The sequence below is a fragment of the Fulmarus glacialis genome, unplaced genomic scaffold (genome assembly GCF_000690835.1).
Source record: "Fulmarus glacialis isolate BGI_N327 unplaced genomic scaffold, ASM69083v1 scaffold9558, whole genome shotgun sequence".
NCBI classification, from domain to species: domain Eukaryota; kingdom Metazoa; phylum Chordata; class Aves; order Procellariiformes; family Procellariidae; genus Fulmarus; species Fulmarus glacialis.
In genome coordinates this window covers 116,067-133,461 of record NW_009227585.1, presented here as the reverse complement: position 1 = coordinate 133,461, position 17,395 = coordinate 116,067, and the positions used below count along the sequence as shown (strand labels likewise).

The window sequence follows — 17,395 nt, the reverse complement described above, 5'->3', positions numbered from 1 at the left end:
GCATGGCAATAAAGGGGTTAATCTGCAGAGCACAGAGCCATCTGGCTGAGCTGGTTTGTTATAATCGAGCAGATTATGTTCACGGGACTCAGAGTTTAAGGCTCCTCTCCCATAGAGCAACTCTGCACAACCCAAGCAGACCAACTTTGGGACTTTGAATGAACATATTTACATCCACCTTTCTCTTCATGTCGACTTTTCTGGAAACATTCACACGGATGCCATGGTTACTCCTACCACGGTAAGGGAAATTTGACGTTTTCTAATAGGGTCCTAAGAGGGCGGGGAGGGGAGGGGGGGAGAGGGGTCCTTTAAAGAAGTATAATGGGGAGGAGGGGGGTGTCTTGTAAGCAGTAGATCTGTCCCAAATGTTGTTGCCTTTCCCATTGTGCCTCCTCCTTCCCCCATCCCTACTTGCCCTATAGCTTGCTTTAGTCCTGAGGTTCCTCTCTCCTCCTGCTCTCCACGCTGTTGTTCAGGTCCCTGGCAAGAAAACAGCAGAGGAGAAATATGAGGTGCTAAAGGAATCTGACTTAAGAGGCAAAAGTAAAGGAGAGCCTTGGTTTTATTTTAAGAGGGAAACCAGCAACTTCAGATATAACAAAAGAGGTTGCAAATCTTGAGCGTGGATTGCAAGAACCAGCCTCAGCATACGTAGCATGCTTGCCCTCAGGGAAAGTTAGAGCCCATGACAAGTAAAGTCAAAATTCCCAATTTCTAGATCTCGCCTGTCTCAGGTAACTTACTTCACTGGAGCTTTCTTTTTTTTGTGTGCCAGACACTGGAAACCCTATTCAAGACCTTTGAATCAATCCCCATTCTCCTCAAACCCAAACACTAAATTCTCTGGGAGGAACTGGAGATCAAAGGATTCCCTGCACATCTGTGTCTAGGTGAAAAAGATACACTCACTTTGTGCTAGAATGGCAGGAAAACTATTCTTACGCTGCAATTTCCAGCATTTGGTAAGTGCCTTCTAGGAATGCAGCACACAACTAATCAACACAGACGCACATACAGAGAGCAAAATAGAAAGCTGTTTCTCATCTAAACAGCTGAAATGCAGCTTAAAGCGTCAGTTACTGGCGAGTCCTTATGGAGACACCAAACTGCTATTAGCCAAGAGGGGAAAAAGTCCTTGAATGGTTTAGATAGTTTTCTGATCAGTTCTTAATCCTTCATTAAAATAAACGGGAAAGCTCTGTGTTGGTCCTATCTCTTGAACTATAAATATGCAGTATTTGGAGAGATGGATATTTTGGATTGAATAAGGCTGCTATGCACACAGTCTCTGGTTCCCATATTGCAAAACCAGTTATTTAGAGATGAGAGTGTGTGTGAGGGGGGTTGCTTCCCCCCTCCCCCCCCCCTTTTTTTTAAATAGACAGGGATGTGTGCTATATGGTCCAGTCAATTGTTATGAGCTACAACCTTTCAGAAAGCACTCTTTGCTCTTAGGCTCATGTGATTTGTTGCATGAGGAGTGCGAATGGTATGTAAAGTTTGCCTTTACATTGTGCCTTCAGGAAAATACCCAGACAAATAGGAAAGACATTCTCAGGCACAGAAATACCTGATCTGTGCAAGCCTGTAAGTGGAGGAATGGTGCAAGAAACACTTATAAGTAAGATGTAAGAAAAAGGAAAACCTAATAATAAAAAAAAGAAAAACTCACTTTGTGGCAAGGCAGACAAAAGCAGTAGAGAATAGAAGAGAGTACAGCATGGTTCCAGCTGCTTGTAGTAAAAAGACTGGTTTTAGATACACAAGTCGGAACCAGGAGCTCTGTGCGTGAGCATGGCGGGGGGAGGAAAACTAGACATGATTGCAGGTGGTGGACCCAAAATATGGGGAGAAGAGGATGTACTAGCAGAGCCAGGAGAGGAATGCTTTGTGTAGAAGGGTGCTATATGTTGAGGTATGCAATACATATAGGTTTAGGATTTTTTTTTTCCAGGGAAAGAAGAAGTAAATGCTACATAGAAAGATAGATATAAGGAGTTTGGAGGGAAAGTGAAAATAATACCAAAAATAAACTGCTATGTATTAAGTGTTGTGTATTGGGGTAATAAGGGCAGGTGAGCGATGCAAAGGTGGTCAGCTTAAAAGGGGAACTGCTGCACGTCAACTGGAAAAAGAAGATCTTTGTGGGTGGAAAAAAGTTTAGGAGCTCAGAAGGGGAAGTAACACTTGAGAGGGTTGAGAGGGAAAAGGTGCAGACTGGAGGCTGGGTGAGGATATGAAAGGGACATACAAGGATGATAGGGTCTGCAAGGGGAAGGTAAGGGTATGGAATGGGAGCGGGGGGAGAAAGGTGAAAACACAGGGCACAAAGGATGTTTGGAGGAGGAAGAAAAATGTGAACTATTGTCTATTTGGAGAAAGGTATGGAAAATAATCAGCTACATGATGCTTGTGGGGGGCGTCTAAAGGAGGCACCTTTGATTCTGTCAAGAAATAGATACGAGGATGTATTTGAGAGGAAGGTGTCAGAGTATGAAAGGGAAGGCTTGCGTGGTGATGGAAACACATGCCGAGGAGAGGAATGCGGAGGAAAAAATGAGCTGGATGGAGGCAGGGTGTGGTGATGGGAAAAGGGTATAGGGACCCATAAAGGTATGTGAGGGGGTAGTTGCTTAGAGAAATTTCAGAGGAGGCTGGAAGCCTGCTGGAGTAGTGCTATAGACATGTGCTGCCTGGTTGCAAGGGAGAGACAGAACTGGGGAAAAAGCCATGTGAAGGTGCTATGAGGAAATGCAAGATAATGGAAATCATGGGGGCAGGATGAACTGTGACAGGAATATAAAGATGTAGCAGGTCTTGAGAAGCATGAGAATGGGTAAAAATGAGGAATGTAGGAGGCATGAGGATGAAATGAAGAGCTGGGCTTTCTGTAAAGGTGCCTGGGCAAAAGGTGTAAGAGCACAGCGTGGGAGGAAATTTGGTTTTGTATCGCTTTGCAGGCAAACAGAGAAAGTAGTGCAAAGGTGCAGGAGTGGCTTGGCCAGCAGAAACAGAGGATGCCTCCTTACTGGGCAGTTGGGGTAACGTAGGGGAAGAATAGGCAATATGTTACAGGGTCAGCAGTTGAGGAAAATACCGGAAAGAAAGGAATAATGGGGGAGTGGGGGAGGAGGAGAACACATACTCAAATAAATAAAAAGTGATTTTCTGTTAAGAGAGACATAACAAATGTGCTTAAATCTCTGTGGTAGGTACTGGCTAAGTGAAGAAGCAAGAGGGAATGGACTAAATGTGCTAGTGGAGAAATGACTAAAGATATAAAGGGGTGGGAGGAGAAAGAATGGGAGGGATAACTACCTGGAGGGCTGTATAAGCCACATGGCTGTACTAAGGTCAAAAGTAAAGTGTGAAGTGTGTGGGGAGGCAAGTGGAGTTAGGAGCTGCAGGGCACGAAATGGAAGTGAATGGGAATGACTGTTCCTGTTACGAGAGGTTGAGAAGCTTAGCGTAGGTTGATGTACGATGGTGTGTAAGTGAGGAAAGTACCTGCCAGTTTGTGCCTGGTTGTAAGGGCTGTGGAAGGGAAGGTGAAAGGAGTGAAAAGTTGTGTCTGATAAGAGAGATTTGTGCACACAGCATGCTCGAAGTAAATGAGGGAAGTACAGGTAAGGATTGCAGACCTGATGTGGGGCCTGGGAGGAAGAAAACAGCAAGGGGAGGTAAGAGTGATGAGGAATGGGAAAAAGTTTATGACAGCTTAAGCCATTTGTAGTTATCTGCCTCTTAGTTTAAGGGAGGGTGTCAAAGTGTGCAAGGGGCCGTGCATGCATGCATAGCAGCATGAGAGCAGTTTGGGAGTTAAGTGCAAGGGGGGAGCAAGTGGGAGGCACAGGTAAATGCATATAGTCAGTGATGATAGGTGCACGGATGTATGAGATGCATACATCTGGTTTTGTGTGCAGGTCAGGGACAGATGTGTTTGGTGAGTGTTGTGCTTATGTGACTGGCAGAGCTGTAGAGGGAGGCACGTGATGAGAATGACCCAGCCAGTCTGCAGGAAGAAGCTGAAATCAGTGAGAGGCATGTAAGAGTACTGGGTTGCTGTAAGGGACGTATGTCTGTGTGGAAGTTACAAACACGCACCCAGGAAGCCGTGCTGATGTGTAAGATGACTATCAGAGGCTGACTGGAGAATCACGTGTCCACTGCGTTTGTGGCACAACTCTCCGTGTTGAAATATGTTATGTAAGACACACAACAGAAGTGAGTTTCGTGAGTGCTAAGAAGAAATGTTGAAAGATGACTAACTGAGAAAGTGGTTTGGTGCGTGGGTAGCGATAGGACCAAACGTGCACTAGATGTGTTTGTCTTCTGCATGACGTGCATAGCAGGCAGACTCTCATTTAGAGATTTTGCAGGCTTTTTCTAAAGAACTAGGAAATAATCCTGAGAAAATCCCAGGATGTCTAACTAAAGTATTTACACCAGCTTCATTTGGAATGCACCTTATTTTCATGCCTTAAAACTTCAGTATACTACTGCTGGCACAAAATGGCAAAGAGATTTCTCTAAGACCAGTTAACAGGGCTACTAGGTAGTTAACAGGGCTGTTGGATGAACAACCATTGGGTTGGAGTACACATGGGGAGTACAGACATCAGTCAAAGGAAACAAGAAAGTACAAGCTTTCTCCAAGGCTTGAAGCAGTACTGGAATAATGTGCAGCTAGCTGAAGGCTGAAAACCTAGGATACATCTTGGGTGTGAAAGAAACATTAAGAAGATCTTTCCCTTCAAAACAATTGCATATATTGACAACAATGCATCTTCAAATCTGTTCCACAAACATCTTCAAATTGTCCAGCTTGCCTAGGGCTTCGGTGTCTTCTTAAGCACTGTCCTACATTGTGTAGGAAAGTGCTCATTTCCTTCCATAGCTGATCAGAAGATTGTGAGTAATCCTGTGAGACTTGCACTGTGAGAAGACAGTCTGATCACACCGAACTGCTAGGCTTGAAGGCTGACGCCTCTGGGCCCAGACCTTATGTAGCACCAGTCACATGAAAGTTCATTGATCCCTTTCCAGTTTATTCCAGGGATCAATTCCTGCCAAAAAAATAGGTAGCCTGTAAAATACTTAGCTAATAGCCAGTTAGTGCTTGTGCAGCCATGGGCTGTGTTGGGAACCCGCTGTCCTCCTTTATGCACTGGGTTTCTACTGCGGAGTCCAGTTCAAGCTCTCTAGCTGGATAATTTTTCCTGGCAGTGCTTGGAGCTGGTTGCAGTCAGCAGAAAGCCCCTTTCTCCTCTGGTGGCAGTGAGCTTCCCACCACGGCAGGTTGTAGGCGGTGGGGACAGTGAAGCGGTTGTCCATGAGGGGGAGACGCGTGACCGCAGCCAGCGGCCCCGGCCACTGGGATTCAGCTGGGCTGAAACCGCAGACCGCAGCCTGCTCAGCCCGCTGCCACCAGCGCGGCCCAGGGTAATGCCCTGGCCTCCGACCGCTCCGCTTCCTCCCCGCCTCAGCGCTGAGAAAATAAAAAGCAAACGGTGGCATCAACCTGCCAGCTGGCCGGGAAAAGAGAAAGGGATTGGTGGGCACAATTAGTGCTGGATTGTTGCAGGAAGGGGATTAACGCATGAGCGACCGAGTTGCGTTCAAGTGCAACGAACATGGAGTATTTGTGCCCGCCTGGACTCCTTCTAGCCATGACACAGCCGGAGAAACATGTTTGCAAGGGCTGGATCTTCTGGGCGTCCCTGCAGATGTTTGCTGGTGCGGGGCCATGTGTGTGTCTCCTCGTGGTGACTAGGAGCGGACAGTGGAAAGAAGCGGTGTGTGGGTAGGGATGACAGAGGTGGATGGCAGCTGTTTCTGTGTGGGAGACAGACATCCCTGTTCGTACATCTGTCAGTGGGGGATGTGGGGATAAGTCGCTTTCTGAGGGGACAGATGGGATGTGCGTGTGAAGAGAGAAGTGGTAAGGGTGGATATGGAATAGTTTCAAGGTTGTGAAATGAGTGCTAGAGGGAATATACAGAGCTATGTTCCTGATTGTATCGTGAGCCTTAAGTCCGCAGGGGAAGGGGACTCCTCCGCAGAGAGCCTCAAGGAAGATTATACTTCCTGAGGAATTAAAAGAAAAACACACCAAGCATCCAGTTCAGTTAAGATTCTCCTTCTCTCCTTCATATGGTACAAGCATCTTGCTGCGTGAGTAAGCTAAGCTAGGTGGCCCTTTCCTTCAGGGCAGCAAGCATTTGGAAAGATCAGAACAAGACCATATACTCCTCCCTCTCTTATCTTTCTCTACCTCTTTCTCTTCTCCACCTCTTCACACACATGCAAAAGCATCTTTCCCAATTCGGCTTCTAAGTTTGTGTTTGAAATTTCCCTCTGCAGAAATGTGTGATGAAGATATGTGTGAACGAGGACTCTGGTGTGCTGGGGAAAGTTGTGTGTCTGTACATGTTGAAACAAAGTTCATTGGTAGTCATCTGGAGCTCAGAGAAGTAACCTGTTGGTTGCATTTCAATGCACATAGAAAGGATAGCAGGTAATTCCACATTTCCATCAGGCAGTGCCTGGTGGCACTGGTGTGCATGACTCATTGCCACTCTCCCTGTACTTTAAAGGGAGTCACTGCCTGCCTAGCCATGTAAATACACAGGTTCCACAGAACAAGCTCCATTTGTGTTATCTGTTACAAACCTGCATCAGAGGTGGTGAAAACAATCGTGGAGGATTGCATCCTACAGGGTAAGATTTGCAGCACTCCTCCAACATTTTCTATGCTTCAACTGCGAGCGTTGCCTGTAATGGAACCACAGCAATAAATGTGTTTCTTCTCAGTTGCTCTTTCACACCTTCCAGCAACAAATTCCTTTGTTTTGGTTTGTCCCTGCTATAGATTTTACATGTTTTATCTTACATTAGCTGAGTTAGCATGTGAGAAAGTGTTAATCTTGTTAAGTCAGAAATATATATTTCTAGGCTATGCCCTACAAAAAATCACCTACATTTGCCGGAAGTCTAAATCGATATCGTCAGAGGTAACTGGCAATTAACTGGGGAGTTATAGAAGGAAGAAGTACATTGTACTCTACGTGAGTGTTTAAAGGCTCGTCTACACTCAGAAGTGAATTCAGGTGGTGAGTGTGAAATTTAAGCCCAACAGCTGCTTCTGAATAACACTGTGGTTAGACAAGTTCTAAGATAGCATCCTCTCCTGTGGCTTCTGCCTCAGCCAGGAGGTGAACAAGCACACTTGCAAGACGAAAACAGCTTTTGTCCTCTTGAGAGATGGGATTTGGACAGTATTTGGTTTCTGTTCCAAACCAAGATCAGATGTTATGGTTTTTAGCTATGAAGTACAGACCTCATAAATCCAATGGAGACATTTAACCGGTTTTCCCAGTATGTTGTATTTGAGCTAAATATGTAGTACCACTAAATACTGAGATCTGTGATGAGCTTCATTTCAGAAATACTAATGATAATGATAAAACTGATGCCTTAGGGGAATAAAATAGATAATGTATAGTCAGCTGAGTCAAAAAAATGCTCCTTAGATGTAAAGGCTACAGCAGAAATATCTAAGAAATGCTTTAGAAGAATGTGGAAACATGTCTGTGTGTGTTCTCTCTCTACCATTCCTCACACTTTCCTACCCACTCCTAGCACGTAAGCGGTATGCACAAAAACCAAACAACAAGGTAGCAGCAAAAATAAAGTCCAGTGACACCATCTTAGCAAAAGAGAAACTTTACCCTGCTCTGGATTAGGTAACAAAAACATGGTCATCAAGAGGGACGTGCCATTTCATGTGCTGGGGGTCTTTCCTGGATTTGTACATTCAGAAGTTAGAAAATATTTATTCCGTTCATTGTTTTCAGCTGCTGTGATAAGTACAAAACTATTTCCTCCAATCATTTCTCAAACAATTTGCACAGTCTTATTTTACATGACTGACTTGCTAAATGGATGATGCAGATAACTCTATAGGATAGGTTTGCTTTGCTGTTTATTGATATTTGCATGTTCTCTCACTTAGATTCTCCAATATCTTGAGCAACTTTCCTTCCTTTTTGCTGTTTACTAAATATACTCCTCAAATACTTGACATGAGCTGTTCTTCTTTGTTCAATCCCATTCTTTGTCTTACAGAGTTCATATGATTTTTTTTTAATTTAAGCCTTTTCTTTTTTTTTTAATCATGCTTTTTTCAGTTTTCTGACTTCCCTCAATTTCTTCCACATCTTTGTGGCACTAGAACGTCCAGGAGTAAAGGTGATGTTCCAAAACCAGGAAAACCTCTTTCATCTCTTTGTCTGATACCACCTTGCATTTGTGTGTGCCTTCCGTAATTATACTGACTTTTTGCACTCTCTAGTTCTCTCTTCTCTTTCTCTCTTCTACTATAAACGAACATCTGTGTAATAAATCCAGCACTAATTTATTTTTTAAATCATGGCTAGCTAGTTTTCAACATTACGCCTTTCCAACTTCCTCCCTGGCATTTAATATAGGTGCTTTGAATTGATTTTCCCTAGACATATTATCTTGGGCTTTTCCACTCTGAGTCTCTTATTTTCTGCCCATTTTTCTAACCACTTTCTGTCCTTCTATATAACACTTTTTTTCTATCCTTTCCATCCTTTCTATCCATTTGCAGCCCATTCCTTCTCTACTGTTTTATTTTTCTGCAGCTGTACCCCTTAATGCTTTCAGACTGCTCAATGACACAACTGAAAAGAGTGGTATGTCGCCAGACACTACCCCAGCCTTGACTACCCCATCATTCACCAGCATCCTGTTTTATGGCTTATATCCAGTTTTCAGGCCAGGTTTGTTTTGCAGAGTAGATGGGAGACATGTATAAGCTGAATGTACATATGTGTGGGGATAATGCATGCATGCATGTGTGTGAATGGAAGACGAGGGTCAATATGTGACTGTGCTGCGAGAACACTGCATCCTATTTCTTTGTCCTCCTCTTTCTGGCCTTCCTAGCACTGTCCTTGCCATTCTTTTAGGCCATGTAAGACTGCCATATAATTGCTCTTTGTTGCATTGACCAACATATTGCCCCTCTTGGAATTTTTCTACAAAGTTCTGCCTGCTTTCCTGTCAGGGAGTCAGGCATCGTGTCATCGCACCAGCATGCTGAGTAACTCCTTCTCCACCTCAGCTCTGCTACTCACACAAGCAGTATCTATTCACGGGCCGGGCTCCTCATGGTGCTCCCACCTCGTCCTTCCTGACCACCATGGACCCCACCCACTTGCCCTCCACTTTCAGTTCTTTCTGTAAGATCTTTCTTACTTTCTTAAGTAACACAGGGGAACCAGCTGACTTAGACTGGAAGAAGTGAGATCCCTCAAGACTTTGGACAAAATATACTTCTTTTTCAAAAAAAATAAGGAAAAGAAATTTTCATATGATGAGGAATGCATGTTATTAAAATATCTCCTGTTCACAGGGACTACCTAGCAGCTTCTTCAGACATAGACAAAGTTGAAAGCAGCTATAGCTAAAAACTCCTTGGCATTAGTACCAATGAGGGCTATCAAATTTTTGAACCTGATGGCCCTAAGGCCCAGAAAGCAGGATTTTCAAAAACAGAGTTGACACTTCTTCTCAGAGTGAATTAGCATCGATAGTAATAGAAGCACAATTAATCCATACTATAAGGATCTGAAAGTCCTACAAACTAGAACTCTCTTAAGTATTCTCAGCCTTATAAATAAGAATATGAATACTTATACTTTACAAGGCTATGTCTTAAAGAAGAGTCACCCTTTCTGCTTGGGCGTGTGTGGTGAGTACCACCATCTGCCAAACACATCCTTCAGTTCTTCTTTGTGGCACCTGCACTTTATGTACAGCCTACATGAAGCAGACTTTGCATGCCAGTGCTTGACACCATATCCTGGCCCTGCTTTATTTATTAGTATAGGTGCCACCTGAAAGTCAGCCCTGGAGAGAGTGTGTACTGGTGGTATAGAGTGGCTGGTATAGTCTGGCTGCTTCTGTTAGCAGGCGTGATTTGCAACAGACAATTTTACGTAGTGAAACTCTTTCTGGGAGGTGGCAAATACCTCACCATATGAGAACACCTTTAGGAAGTATTGCCTTAGTATGTCTTTCCTCCTGGATGGGCTCTATATGTACTTAGAAAAAATGTTGAATCAATTTATTAATACAAAAGCTATACATGAAGCAATCTGGAGAGAGACTTTATACTTCTGCTGAGAGGTTGCATTTTCTGTATTCAAACTGCCTTTATAAGGTTGAAACACTCAAGAACAATGTTTAGCTTTTATGTTGAAAGAGTAACGATTACAGGCTCTGAGAAAAGCAAAACAATCTAAATACTACTACAAGATGAGGAGTTTGTGTTTTGGTTTTGGTTGTTTTTTTTTTTTTTTTTTAACAAAGCAAAACAAAAACAAACAAAAACTTCATGGAGTTAAATCTTGCCCTGGGAAGATAAAGCTGCTTTTCACATCTGCTAGGGAGTGGTCTCCCTTGGAAAAGTTTGCATTTTGGGAAAACAGATATGTTTTTAAAGTCCAGTGAAATATTCTAATTTTTCTCATTTTTTCTGTCTTTCCTCTACTAAGAAATCTTCCTGTTCATTTTGCTTTTTTCTCATAATTTGTTCTCATTTGCCTCATTCCTCTGAAATAAAAGCTGGTGACTTTTCAGTGTTTGCTGTCCTTTGAACCACCATTAAGCAAATCTGATTGGTTTAGTTGTTCTTTGGTGAGTTAATTTGTTTACCTTAATCTTTCTCTGTGTCTCTGGTTCAGATTGTGCCTTTACTGACTCCACCTCTGATGACACCAGCTGGTTTGACACCAGCACCTCCACTGAACTTAATACATTTATTTCTGATTTACACAGAAGCAGGAGTCCCCAGCTGAGCATATGTGGAAAGCCACCTGATTGCAGGCCAAATTCTGACCTCAGTTGCAGCCATCCTGCTAAAATTAGTGAGACTGTAACCGAACCTTAAATTTGGGTCTTGGTGTTTGTTTTTTTTAAAACCATGGATGCACATCCAAACCATTTTAGTATGTTGAATCACAGACATCAGAGAGGGGAAGAGAATATGCCTATATTAGATGACTGATATACTTGATTGGAAAAATTGTAGGAAATCCGTTTCTTTGCTGGAATTTGCCAGTTCCTCAGAAACAAACCATTCCTCTATTTGTTCTACTAAATCTCAACTAAGTCCCCCTGGACACTGAAGTTTAAAAATCTGGCAGGCTTCCCCCTTGCTCAAAACCCTGTCTCCTTTTTGACCCATCTGTTGGCTGCTAGAGACACCAGCCATCCACAGACCAGGTACAAGGACAAAGCCAGTGAAACCTGTTGACCTGCAGCCGCCCAGGGCATGATACTGTCCCCTCACAGGGGACTCTGAAAGCTGCTGGGCTTGGGAGGTCAAGTGGAATTCCTCAGAACTGGAGAATTAAACCCAACAAAATCCATCTCCTAGTACAGTTAAATATCTCCTAATATGGTCTGTGGTCCTAAGATCCCAGCCAGCCAGATAGCATATTCTTCAAAGCTCTGTCATGTCTAATTTTAAATTCATCAAGTGACTGCTTCCATCACTCTACTTAAAATCTTCATACCATCCTTCATCCAACTTGAGTGCCACTCATTACTACAGTATTGAGTGCTCTTCCATGTAAAAGTTGTTAGCAACAACACAGTCGTGGGTGGCAGAAGGACGGCTGGCAAGAGATGTTTTTAGAGTAGAGGTTTGGTTTCAATTTTATTTTTTCATTAGTTAACTTCTAGTGGTCACTTTTTATGATGGTATTCTTTGAGGAAGAAGTGAAAATAAACAGCATCAATTCTGAAAATAACAGAAATATTTTAATAAATAATCTGTTCTTGGAGAGCAGCTCTTTTTCAAGAGAAAGGCTTAGCAGCATCTCCCAAAGATAACTGAGGTATGTCTACAGCCTGGAGCAACCTGGACAGAGATCCAGAAAGTAGCTTCATACAAATTGGTATGCCTACACAATACAGCACCTTGCTCAAGGAGAGCCTCCTGGTCCTCCAATCAATTAGCAAAACTGCACCAGGATAACTAGCCTTATTTCTGCTTGGATGGCATTGCAAAGCTCTCCAGAAACAAATTTCCCAAAGACACTCTGTAGTTTGGTGTTAAGACATCTCCATGTGTAAAGAGGCTGAGGTGGAGCGGAAGAGACAGCACTGTATGAGCCGGCACCCTGCAGTGCCTGCAGTGCGAGCACAGGCTGTGCCATGCAGAAGACAGCCACTTGCTCTGCCTTGTCCCTGCAAACATGCTGAGGTTCCTTTCAGGTATTCAGACTGTTTGGTGGGGCACGTGAACTAAGCTACAGCCTTTTTCCAGTTCCCTCAGGACAACACGCTCTTTTAGGATGACTGGAGTCAGAAATCTTCTTGGTCCTCTAAAGGAACTGTGACAGATCATTGGCAAGAGAAAGGTACGGACAGCTTCTTGCTATTTAAGGTATTCAAATGTGTGCACACATGGGTACCACAGCCTTCCTTCAGCCAGGTCCATAAATTTGATTATTTTAATTTTTATTCATAAATATCCCTAGAAACTTGTTTATTCTGATTGCCTTCTGAATTTTCTCCGCATTAACTGATATTTTTTAGTAACACATGGAAACTTATAGACTACAAAGTAGCATCCAAAATGACTTCCTGGTTACCTGGCAGATTTCCATTGATGGATTTCACTTTGGCTTTTTTCTATCTTTTCCCATCCATCAGCTTCTATCATCCTCCAGCTGAATTTCCTTGAATAATCAGTTGCTAGCTCTGGAGATAACTAGCTTAACAGAGGCCTAATTCTGACCCCACTTACATGGAAGAAGCCTAATAGACCCCCAGGGAATAAGTTCATCTTGAGGCAGTGAAAATTTAGATCACAGTCAAGACCTGAGAACTCAACAGAGAAACTGTTGCAAATAACCAGGGAAATGAGAATCGTTGTTTCTGCACAAAATGTTTTCTTAATGTAGAAACAGTTTTCCAAATCTGAACTAGCAAAATTTCATCTGAAATTCTGCTCTGAGCTGTCTACTGCTAGATGGCATCAAATGTTATCTAATCACAAGTCTGATACCACTCTTGTTTCTTTGCTTGCTTGCTTGTTTTGTTTACTCTTTTTGCAAGTATGTGCTGATGTGATGACTCCTGCTCTTTCAATTTTTCCATCTGTGAATTTCATCCAGATGAATTATCTCAGGCAAAACCTGAAAAATGAAACCCGGCATTTTACCTTTGATCTGAGCAAATAATCGTAGGTACCATCACCAGCCTTCCACAGGAACGTGGTCCAGCATAAAGGGCTGGAAAAGAATCTCAAAGATCCTTCTAAAAGCCATGAAATGTTTTAGCGATTTCATTTTTTCCTTCCTTTTTCTTACTGAAAAAGAACAGATGGGAACAGAAGTAAACTCTGCCATCTGGAAAGACTGAAAGATTAGTATGAAAAGGGCCAGGTGTCAAGTTTGTTCAGCACCAGCCCACCTTTGCCAATTATAAATATCAAAACCTAGTCTCAATGGGCCTAAATTACGCTAAAGATAAATACTTTTGGAAAGCCATTTTTTCAATATCTTTTTTTCATGTAATTGTTCAACTATCTTGAAAACTACAGAGTTATGCATAGAAACGCAAAAGAAACTCATTTGAAGTTTTATCTCTTATATCACAGGAAATTCTGTGCCTTGGTCTTTCCTACACTACATTTAACGCTACAGTCTGGATTCCAGTTAAAGTCCATTAGCTGTGTCATAATTTTTTAATATTATGCTAATTAGAATTTATTTATGGGTAATTTGGACCTTGTTTTTATAACAATTTGAAATGCAAATAGAGCACCTGTAAATCTTCTTTGAGTGGGAAATCAGAAGCCTAAAATCCATCATAGCTCTGTTCAGTCTCTCGATGGTATATGATCCACTGACTTTTCTGCTTTAGATATTGGAAATTACGTGTGTATATGTAATACATATAAATATATGTATATATGTGCATATATATATGTGCACTGACTGTACATAGAACAAGACTGAAGATGTCCTGTTCTTTATCTGAGTAGATATTCTATTTGTTTTTTTCACATTACAATTATGAGAATTCACAATGCCTTTGGTTTTAATCTTATGATTACATAAGCAGGTATTCTTACTTTAAACTTTCCACTGAAGGACATTTAAGCAAATAATATACCTTCTCCATACTAATGAGACTGGTAATACAGACCCCCAAAAATATATTTTCCTCCAGAATACACAAATAAACAACCTGTATCAACCTTGGACCATGGATCTAAGTTCTGGGAAATCACCATCATTGGTGGTGTGAATTCCATTTTGTAAATTTTTTTTTGTTTGTGTTTCAATCTTCCTACGCTCCTTTGAGGTAAACATATCATAACTCTATCTCACATCTTCCACTTGTGTGTACGGTATATCTTAACGTAAATTTAGGGACAACCTTGGAATAAAACACCATCTTATAACATCATAACATTCCTTGATGCTTTCCCATCATTTCAAGTTTCACTTAAACTTGTGCACAAAAGCAAAATGTGTAAGTCAGAACGTTTTAATTTGGATCCAAGGTAATGTTCCAGCTAACATACATAAAAAGTTAATCAACAGTTCCAGTCAATACTTCTTTTCTTCAACTATGCAGAATGCATACACACTGAGTTTCTTGGTAAACATCCTCAACCCAGTTTTGCCATCTTTTGCAGAACAGTTTTGCTACTTACTTGCAAAACAATTCTTTCCAAAAGCTGGAACTGCATAAGCCGGTATTTTTTTCCATGCATAATGCAATCCTTTATGCTCCTTTTACAAGTTGGCTCTGATTGCCTTTTGTCAATTTTTGCTTGTCATCCTCAATTTTCTCCTGTGTCTGCATGTTCCTATGGGTTTGTGGTTTGGTAACCCAGTCAGCTGTGGCCTTCTCTTGCTTTCCCTCCAAAATATGCAATTTGTTTTGTTTCTGCTGTGCAGCCTAGCAATTTTTCATAGCTTTGTTTTTTTTTTTTTCCTAAACATACATCAGGAGTTTGTAATTTTTTTTTTCTCAGTTTGATGCCTTTGTGACCCATCACCATCTGAGCAGATAGGGTTGACAAGCTCCCCTGAAATTCCTTGTCTGAATGAAAAAGTCTCCATTATGTTGTGTTGTCCCCATTTTTTTTTCTTTACATGATGTTGATAACTTTCAAAATTTCTTTACCACAGATTGGTAACTGCCTTGCTTTTCCTTTTTTAATGCCATGGTATAAAGCAAATCTGACCTCTGACCAAGCCCCCAAGACATAAAAGACACAATTATTGTTGCTCATGTTCTTTTTCAATAGCATTCTTTATGTTTGTGAGAAGACAAATTCTTGTTTGAATGTCTTCTGCTTGACTTCAGGAAAGGTTAGGCTCTTTGAGGACCTTTGGCATCTCTATTTTCTCACTCATCGTCTTATTTCTGCTTTCTTATTTTTCTCCTGCTACAATGCACTGTGACTTGATGATGGTTAGACAGAACTCGGACAGAAAAAGAAATTAAGGGAAAAGGCATCCCCTCATTCCTCTCTCAGAAAGACAGAAATTGAAACTAGCTTTTAATGGTTAAACTCAGTATTTTTGAAACTGTTTAGAGGCACAGAAAAAGAATGGCTGCATCAGACTTCCAAACTACATCTCCAGTAGTGCACCATATAAGCCTACAGTTAAGATTCACCACAACAGTTTGATCTGAGGGACTTTAATAAACCAGCTGTTAGAGATGCTATCCTTCAGGGGGCTCAGCCCAGAAGGAAGAGCCATGTCTATGAATAAAATTGCTACAATATAATGTTGTACACAGAGAATTGCTGTGTAATTTACTACTCATTTTAGGGAAAAAAAATGTGTTGAGTTTGTTAAGAAAATATAAAGGAAATATCTCATTGGATGCAAATCACATGGAGTGAAATGTTTACTGTTAACATTTAAGGTTTAATGGTGAAAATGAGAAAAATATTGCTGAATCATAAATTGTACAGAAAGAATTTTTTTCTCATTCATGAGCACAATGTGTCGTGAGCACAATGAGAAATTTTCACCAGTTCTATTTCTAGTATTGCTGACCACACCTGGCTACCAAGCCTTAACCCTTAGTGCTTAGTTTTCAGTCTGTATTAATCCACAATTTGATTTGAGAGAAACAGGCAAACCCACGCCACATCATTGCCATGCAACGTGGTTGTATCATTGCAAATAGATTCTCTACTGTGTCTGGTTCCAGTTGTGGAGGAAAGTTAATGAGCTTCTCAACATCAGAATCATAAACTTATCTTCTATGAATGTCACCTGTGCTATTATCTTCGGTGATGGGGGGCAGAAAATAGAGGGGGATGGAAAATTCCTCCCTCTTGTTACTCTTCATTGAAGAGTGCTGTAGATGATACTGGCATCAGCCATATCACCACTGTGTTACCTCACCATATTTAGAACATGTGGAGACAATCTGGTGGTGAAAACAGCAATGACTGGTCTAAATTAGTGTTTCCCTTATTGTTGGCACTGCTAGAATCACCTCCCCTCTCCCCTACATTAGGGCTCTTCTGTGCTTTTCAAGAAAATCAGCTTCTTTCTGAGAGATTTAACTGTCTCTGGAATCACTGTTGCCATTTCACTATAAAGTGAAAGAACAAAGCCAAAGCAAATGTCTGCCAATTTTGACCCTTAAAAGTTGCTTTCAGTTAAAATTGAAATAGTTAACAGCAAGGTTATCTTAACTCTTTCTTTTTCCTTTTTTTTTCTTTTTTTTTCTTTTTTTTTCCTTTTTTTTTTTTTTTTGAAGGAAAGGCTGTGAACATTGTCATGAGATTAATGGTTCATATCAACAGCACACCGGTGTGACATCACAATTTGTATCAGAAATCCTAAAAGTACAGTTTTAAGAATGAATATAAAACCTCTTTCACAATTCCTCTCCAACTGAGTGGGTGTTCCCAATTATGATTCTTTCTTTAACTCATTTATAACTTCCTTTATTTCTTGGCAGAACCAAATTTTACAGAGAGTACCTCCTGCATTTATAAATGTGATTGCAGTCATGGTTTTTTAGCAGACGCAGTTCCTACTGGTACTCCCATTTTTCTTTGCTTCTCAGCCATTTCCACATTTCATTCATGTCCCTAATTTCATATTTCATCTAAGAATGCAAGCAGGTGAAAGATTTTATGCACGCAGACGCCTTCTCATCTAGAAGGGCAAGAGGCTTTTTTGGGTTCATCAAACTCAGTGTCCCACTACAGCATATATTAGAGAAGTGGAATTTGCAATTGAGAAAGCAATCTGCAAAATTTAGACTACGTCTCACTGATAAAAACAAAGAAACACCCTTT

The 17,395-nt window shown here is 41.4% G+C and overlaps 1 protein-coding gene across 1 annotated transcript in view; it reads left to right on the top strand.

Annotated features, from left to right (window-relative positions):
* The first annotated feature begins 120 nt into the window (after positions 1–120).
* NTF3 (neurotrophin 3) overlaps positions 121–17,395 on the top strand; it is a 52,450-nt gene continuing 35,175 nt past the window's right edge. The window contains exon 1 of the mRNA XM_009583193.1: positions 121–241. Within this exon, the coding sequence (XP_009581488.1) occupies positions 224–241 (18 nt within the window). The 5' untranslated portion in view covers positions 121–223. The remainder of the gene's footprint in view (positions 242–17,395) is intronic.